Consider the following 8,585-nt stretch of genomic DNA (forward strand, 5'->3'; position numbering starts at 1 on the left):
GCACGCTCACTACTTTACACTGTTATACAAGCTGCACGCTCACTACTTTACGCTGTTATACAAGCTGTACGCTCACTACTTTAAACTGTTATACAAGCTGTACGCTCACTACTTTACACTGTTATACAAGCTGTACGCTCACTACTTTAAGCTCACTACTTTAAACTGTTATACAAGCTGTACGCTCACTACTTTACACTGTTATACAAGCTGCACGCTCACTACTTTACACTGTTATACAAGCTGCACGCTCACTACTTTACGCTGTTATACAAGCTGTACGCTCACTACTTTACACTGTTATACAAGCTGTACGCTCACTACTTTACACTGTTATACAAGCTGTACGCTCACTACTTTACACTGTTATACAAGCTGTACGCTCACTACTTTACACTGTTATACAAGCTGTACGCTCACTACTTTAAACTGTTATACAAGCTGTACGCTCACTACTTTAAACTGTTATACAAGCTGTACGCTCACTACTTTACACTGTTATACAAGCTGTACGCTCACTACTTTAAACTGTTATACAAGCTGCACGCTCACTACTTTAAACTGTTATACAAGCTGTACGCTCACTACTTTAAACTGTTATACAAGCTGTACGCTCACTACTTTAAACTGTTATACAAGCTGCACGCTCACTACTTTACACTGTTATACAAGCTGTACGCTCACTACTTTACACTGTTATACAAGCTGTACGCTCACTACTTTAAACTGTTATACAAGCTGTACGCTCACTACTTTACACTGTTATACAAGCTGTACGCTCACTACTTTAAACTGTTATACAAGCTGTACGCTCACTACTTTACACTGTTATACAAGCTGCACGCTCACTACTTTAAACTGTTATACAAGCTGTACCCTCACTACTTTACACTGTTATACAAGCTGTACGCTCACTACTTTACACTGGAGCAAAGTGGCATTTCTTCAGTGTTGTCACATGAAAAGATAGAATCAAATATTTACAAATATGAGAGTGCTGTACTCACTTTCGCGAGATACTGTATGTTTTTATTAACGCTGTCAATATCTGAGACTAGCTATGTTAACGTTAGAATACAGCTGGGTTGTGGAGGTTAGGAAGCTGTACATAGCTGCTAGTCATTGATTGTTCAACTCCTTTGTGGCTAATCTAATTTAGCAATGGGCAGTGTTAGCTGCCGTAGGCAATATTAGAAAATATTTAGAAGAAATGAACTAGGGAGAAATAAGAGTTTCATTGTTTCAGAAATAAATCTACAATCATGTCTTTCAACAGCAAAGCCTCCACCACTCACCTACTGTAACATTAAACATACTGCTGTGACCCGGGAGGAAGTCGGGAGAGGGGAATGAATGGGAGGGTTACCTAGTGTGGTCATGGATGTTTTCAGGAAAAGAGAAGTGCTGGGGTCAGATTTTATCATTTAAGTCTTGTATTTCATGTGACGACTGACCAACTCACCGGTAACACAGCCACTCTCCGTTCCTGTATGCTCCAGTAGACTCCGGTCAGCTGATTCTTTTGTTTTGTGGTACAGCAGTCTTATAAAAAGGGGAGTTGCAGAATGCCCTGGTGGGCAAACTATGCAATACTTCTGACATGAGTGAAGGATCTGACTCTCTGTTTCTTTTTTAATAGTCATAAATTGGCTGTTATAAATGCAGATACCGATTTACCTACAAGTAGCACATTGGCCGATAATATCTGCACAACGATAAATCGGTAGAGCTCTAGTAATGCGACATAGGTTTTGTATAAACCCTTTTGTTGAACAGTGATACGGTGATCATAAATACATAAGCATGTGTCACCTTTATTATAAAATATATATTTCTGTTTAGAATTATTTAGATATTTCTTCCTTAAATAGTGATTGTTCTGATAAAATGTAACAGATGTAAGTATGACATGTATACCCACAACATTACTGAATATGAAACAGTATAGAATTGCTGCTATAGCAATATAGATAGGCAATATCTTGTCTACCTTTTTTCTTTACATGCTGTATATATCCTGCATGTTAGCTATACAAAAGATAAACAAAAAACAAGAATGACAGATGACAGAAGATAAAATACTTCAAAACTAATGCTTTACCAAAGTGTTGGTTGAGGGGAAAATTTTGGCCTGATGTCCAAATATCATCAGGACCATAAATATCCATACTAAATTTCAACTTATCTGGACAGCCGTCATTGTCAAAGTGTTGGAAAGCTGGATAGAATACCAAACTACAGTCTGCAGGCCATGTGCAACCCGATACCTTAATTTATATGGCCCGGGAGTTTTTTCAAAATTAAAATTATTTTTTGGCCCACTAACTATATTGAGATGCAGCTCATATTGGAATTCTACCGTCACTATCACCAAATGGGAATATCAGTAACTGCAAGCACTCACACCTCCTAACTTTGACTGACATGACTGATCACAGAATTTAACCAGCTCTTTCTAGATTTTGCTGCCATTGAGAAGGACATGAACCTGTTCTAAACCGTTTCTCTGTTGAAGAAGGAATACATGACGATGTGCAGTCGGGGAATATTGAAATGCAATGTGATGATACTCTCCTATTTCTCCACCAGCAGCTCCAAATCCAGATTCCCAGGATGAGGCTCTGAGCCAAAAGGATGCTCAGCAGTTTCTTCAGTAAGTATGATGTGATCATTGCTTGATCATTCAGATTATGTTTACTGGTGCACATGGTGGTTCCAGCATTTCATAAACAACCATGACCAGATTCATGCACTATAGTGTCTAGGGTTAATAGAATTGTGAGATAAACGAGAAATACAGAGTCTAGAGGTCAATGGAGAAGCTACCTCTTGGTAACTCTGTTAGTTGCAGTAGTTAGTAGAAGTGAACCTTTCTATTTAAGTGCCTTCATTGTGACTCAGATCACGGTGGAATTAACATAAAAAATGATTGAAATGATTGATGAAAAAATAACCTACACAATTTTAGTTATATTCCGATATGGGATATGTGAGAAATATTAGCAAGATTTTATGTATTAGCATTCAAACCTCAATACCTTTGCAAATTCAAACACCTGATAGTATGTAATAGACATTATGGAATAGCATAACGTGCGTCGGCGCGTCACACACAGTTTAAGCAGAGATTCCCCTGGAGAACAAACTACAGCAAATACAACCCTCGCCTACGAGCATCTAAAGTTTGGGAGTGTTTTAGACACAGACCCAAAAACATGGTATCATTACTCTGTAAACTATTATCAAGACGGCAGCAAGAAAGCACTGCAAATCCTGTTTCATTTTTGTCCCCACACAAAAATAGACTGGCAGTGAATATTGAACTTTAGCTAAACTTTTTTTAAAAAGTCGCAAAGCGTAATCGCAATATCTGGTGGAAAAATTGCGATGAGCTCCTCTCTCCTCCTCTCCCTCTCCATCTGTATGCATTCTCATCCCATTAATGCATGCTACTAACTCAACTTCTTCCATCTCCCCATAGTTTTGTACTTTCTCGTCCCTTTCCTTTCTGCTTCTGTCACTTTCAGTAGATGTGTCTGATAACAAATCAACAAAGTACATAAACTAAGCACAGATTGGTCACTCTGTTTGGCCCCTACTTTAACGTCCAAAACGCATAGCATCTTAATCCACTTTTGCTAGTTCCACTAAATAGTGGAAACGGCTCATTCCCCCCTCTCCGCTGTCTTTTCCTTGCCTCTGTGGCCAATGAATAGAAAGCCAAACATCACAAACTGGGGGCACGCAGTTTAAAATATGTAGCTGTTTACCAGGCAGGGGGGTCTCAAGAAAACATATGATTGTGTTGCATTATTGGTAAAGTGTTTTTGGAGTTTGACTCATACTATGGACTAAAAGTCAGGATATCTCAGCCTCAGCTTTTATTTTCACCATTCTTTTTTGTGTCACTCAATGGAATTGCATTACTAAATCACTGGATTACTTTAAGTTGTGTCTCAAAGGGCTCTACAATGAATCTGTAAGAATCTGGAGCAAGTTCTATCTCTATCTAAAATGTGTGACCTAAAGGAGTGTTTAGTGTTACTGAGAGTCTTTTCTCTATTGTTAATTTAGTAAGTTACCCCAATGAAAGGACCAAAGAAAAATAATTCTCAACTCAAAAACAACACTTGGCAAACATTTGATTTATGTGTTGGCATATCTATATAGAGTGAGACCACACTGCACCATGATTTACATACATGATTTTTGAGAATGTTAGCAAACTGTAAACTTGTCATCTTCTAACTCCCTCCCAGTGGAGGTGCTAGCTGCATCACAAGCATTGCTCTTCAGCTTTGTAAATTGTCTTGGTGGATTGTTCACATTCACACTTCTGAAAGAAACCCAGCCCAACTATGAAAAACTACAAAGCATTTATATAGAAAGACTCTCTGCCAGTCTCAGTTCTCAATCTCATTGAAATACTCTGAGAAGCCTGAGTATGGAATGATGTCACCAGGATCTGAAGAGAACAACAAGACAACACAGATATGAGTAAAACAATGCATTTAGTATTGCTGAACTGTACAAATATCATAACAAAGTCTGGTTTAAAGAGAAAAAGCTTTTGTGTACAGTTACAATATGTCTGCATTAGTTTGACATAGAGATGAAAGTGGACAAGTAAAGACACAACAACAGCAGTCTAGAGTGAAATAGGTATGATCTTTAGACTGTGTGTTATACTAACCTTCACATGGTCCTCTTTTAATAAGGATGTCGTCAATAGCAATATCACTTCGTAGTGATGGGCCTCGGATGGCTTCAAATATAATCTGTAGGAAACAAACTATGTGAAACGGAGTATGTCCACTAGACGCATAACAGTGGGTGTGACAAACATATTATGGACATGATTTATTTTGACTCTAAATATTCTGACACATTATTTACAATGCTAAATAATGCTCAGCAAAAGAATGTTTGAAAATCTAATAGCATTCATGAAAGGCTGGTAAATTGGCGGCTTGTCAATTAACTGAAAAATGAAATTGTTTGTAGCATAGCCACTTAATGCACCTGAGAGTACAACAACCAGTCACATCTGACCCAAAGAACAACCTGTCCCAGTGGCTTTATTCGTTGTTCTACTGAGCAATTTAAAGCAATGTAATTAACCAAGAGTGTCCGCCTAACTCAGATAAAGAAAGCTACTCAGATGTTGAATAGTTGATACAGGGAAAAAGTCAATTGGGTTGTTGGGCTGAGACTTTGAGACTTTCGCAGTGAATACAAAATAGACCAAAACCAAGCTAAACATAAATAATACTGGAAAATAGTGGCTGCTTTGTGAGGACTCATGAGCAATTTCCTCCATCACTTGTCATGCGACATGATGGCCAAGAAAAGAACTTGCCCACTGGCCCAGAGCATGTTTCAGACACAGCAGTCTGTTACACTAGTTTGTTCATGTCAGTCCAGACCCTAATGTCCCACAGATGAAATGAGATTATTAAAGTGTGTCTCAAATCAGTTTTCTCTGGACCCCTGACAAATCTGACTAGTGAAGATATATATAAGCACATGACATCTAGGGTTGGTCCGATACAATGTCAAGTGACCGTATTGTCCCGTTGTGTCTAGAGGTCGGAAACGCACGTGTTTGTCAGCCGTAAAGATACAAAGTAGTTTCCGGGTAAAGTACAAATTTGTACCATTGTAACAGCATTGTTTAAAAGTACATTATCTTTACTTGAGTTACTTAATTACTTTGAAGATGCAAATAGCAGATATATAAAAATAATTTTGCAGGAAATGTGACCATAATACTTTAAGAGTTACAACTCTGCCAGAGTCTGTAATCAGCAAGATTAATTTGATGATGAACAGAGACATGGGAGGCTACTAGCTGTTTGGTGTTTCCTCACCATCTCTATATTAGGAACCACTCTCTTATTGTATTGTACTCAATGACGTACCTGGTGTCGAACATCACAGTGGTAGTCCACCATTGCCCTCATCCAGCTGACGCTCTGCTCACCACGCCGTCTCCACAGCAGCGTGTCATGCTCTTTGCTGCCGTGGTGCAAAAGCACGCTCAGTATGCCGGTGCCAGATCCATACATGTGGTAGTAGAAGATCAAACACTGAGGGGACAAAGAGCCCCGCAGGACAGAGGTCCGTAGCCGAGCTTTGTGACCGGGATGCATGAGTGATGCCTCAATGTACATGAAGTAACCTGGAGGAAGAACAGAGAGGACAAAAGAGCGGAGACAGGACAAGTCTGAAACTTTATTGATCTCAGTGGAGAGTTGTTTTTGCAGCTGTAAAAAATTTAAATACTACACACAAAGAAGAACAGAATACTGTGTGAATGAGAACACACATCCAACAGCCAACAACTTGTCAAAGTGTGAATTCCTGAGATTAAAGTCTTAAACAGTGAGCTCTGGATGATGAACAAAGCAATGAATAAGGAAATAACTCACCCACCCCAGTAGTGTGGTCTCCTCTGGGCCCTGTATAGGAGGTGGGGGTGTGTCCTCTGACTCGCAGCCAGTCAGCTTTGTCTTCTTTCTTATCCTGGATGTAGCCACAGACTCCATTTTCAAAGTTACACTGGCCTGGGAGGGAGCCTATGGAGCAAACACACAACATGCATAAGGTGAGCAGAGGCAACCGGGGCTAGTTTTGCTAAGAAAATGGCTGAGCGCAGTGTGTCTACGGTTTTCATTTAAAACTCCAGGATCATTCTGCAAGTGAAGGACAGCCCAGCAGACACAGGTCAGTGGTGGGATTTCTCCAATCCAGCAGCTCAGAGTGCACTATAATAATCTGAGGTAAATGTAGCCAAACACTCACGCAGTTGTCTGTAATGATTTTAATGAACAGTATAGGTCTGTGTGTATGGTTTTCCTTTATACTCCAACATGAAGGCCTCCTCTTTAAAGTACTGATATAATGCTCATTTTCAGGTTCATAATTTTATTTAGGGGTTGTACCAGAACAGGTTTTCATGGTTTTATTTTCAAAAACACCATATTTTTCAAACTGCACATTGCTGCAGCTCCTCTTTTCACCCTGTGTGTTGAAGGCCCTGTTTTAGCTGCCGGGGGAAGCATCCCACATTAAAGTATTAAATCTTTGTTGGGAGTTGTACATGCGCAGTACCTAGGTAAGGACTACTAGCCAATCATAAGCAGAGTAGGGCGTGTCCTGACAAGCCGGAAAACAGGCTTTGGTTCACAAACTAGACTGGAGGCAGTGAGCAGATGTCTTGTCACTGTGTGAGCTGCAGCTCAGTGTGTTTCTCCACCTGTGTTTTTGAGGATGTGCCACACTAGCCGCTAGGCAAGCATTGTGACGCGTGTTACAAAGTGACACAGATAGGTTGCAGAAATAAAGGCTGGACTACAATCGAGCTGTTTTCAGGCAGTTCAGGAGCAGCGTTTTCTGAGGGAAATGGGAACTCCCTTTGGGGTGGACTTTTTCACTTTGCAAAACTATTACATGCAACAATAAAACCATTAGAAACATTATACAAACAAGCATTAAAAATACTGGATAAAAAACCATACCATTACCACCACTGTAGTATTCTGAGGAAATATCAGTTACTTACCTGGGACAAAACATCTGTTTAATTTATAAAATCAGACATGGTTTAACACCTCCCCCACTATGTGAATTTATACATTTCAGATCCAGTGAGGTCAGGGTAACCAGAGGGGCAGTGAGGGAAGACTGCTTCATCCCCTGGAGAAAAACATTTTAATGACCTCCTCATTACATCAGACAAAGGACTTGTCTCTGTACTGGTTTTACTAGCTCTTAGTGCTGCATTTGATACCATTGACCATCAGATCCTATTGCGGAGACTGGAACATTTCATTGGAATTAAAGGAACCGCTCTAAGCTGGTTTAAGTCCTATTTATCAGATTGATTTCAGTTTGTACATGTTAACAATGAATTAGCTAAACTTCAAATGTGCCTTCAGGATGTTAAAACCTGGATGACCTGTAATTTTCTAATATTAAACTCAGATAAAACTGAAGTTATTGTTCTGGGGCCTAAGCACCTCCGTGACGCATTATCTAAAGATATAGTTTCCCTGGATGGCATTGCCTTGGCCTCCAGCACCACTGTGAGGAATCTTGGAGTTATCTTTGATCAGGACATGTCGTTTAAGTCTTACATTAAGCAAATTTCAAGGACCGCCTTTTTTCACCTACGTAATATTGCGAAAATCAGGAACATCCTGTCTAAAAATGATGCAGAAAAACTAGTCCATGCATTTGTTACTTCTAGGCTGGATTACTGCAATTCCTTATTATCAGGCTGCTCGAAAAAGTCCGTTAAGACTCTTCAGCTGATCCAGAATGCTGCAGCACGTGTTCTGACAGGAACCAGGAAAAGAGATCATATTTCTCCTGTTTTAGCTTCTCTGCATTGGCTTCCAGTAAAATCCAGAATAGAATTTAAAATCATTCTTCTAACCTACAAAGCACTTAATGGTCAGGCACCATCTTATCTTAAAGAGCTCATAGTACCTTACTACCCCACCAGAGCACTGCGCTCCCAGAATGCAGGGTTACTTGTGGTTCCTAGAGTCTCCAAAAGTAGACTAGGAGCCAGAGCGTTC

General features: G+C 39.8%; 1 protein-coding gene across 1 annotated transcript in view; it reads right to left on the reverse strand.

The window, feature by feature from the left end:
• Window positions 1-4,130: 4,130 nt before the first annotated feature.
• Window positions 4,131-8,585, reverse strand: part of mamdc2a (MAM domain containing 2a) — a 77,145-nt gene continuing 72,690 nt past the window's right edge. The window contains exons 10-13 of the mRNA XM_046034029.1: window positions 6,432-6,578; window positions 5,922-6,181; window positions 4,694-4,778; window positions 4,131-4,465 (exon numbers count right to left, since the gene is read on the reverse strand). Of these exons, the coding sequence (XP_045889985.1) occupies window positions 4,404-4,465; window positions 4,694-4,778; window positions 5,922-6,181; window positions 6,432-6,578 (554 nt within the window). The 3' untranslated portion in view covers window positions 4,131-4,403. The remainder of the gene's footprint in view (window positions 4,466-4,693; window positions 4,779-5,921; window positions 6,182-6,431; window positions 6,579-8,585) is intronic.

The sequence above is a fragment of the Micropterus dolomieu genome, linkage group LG21 (genome assembly GCF_021292245.1).
Source record: "Micropterus dolomieu isolate WLL.071019.BEF.003 ecotype Adirondacks linkage group LG21, ASM2129224v1, whole genome shotgun sequence".
NCBI lineage: Eukaryota > Metazoa > Chordata > Actinopteri > Centrarchiformes > Centrarchidae > Micropterus > Micropterus dolomieu.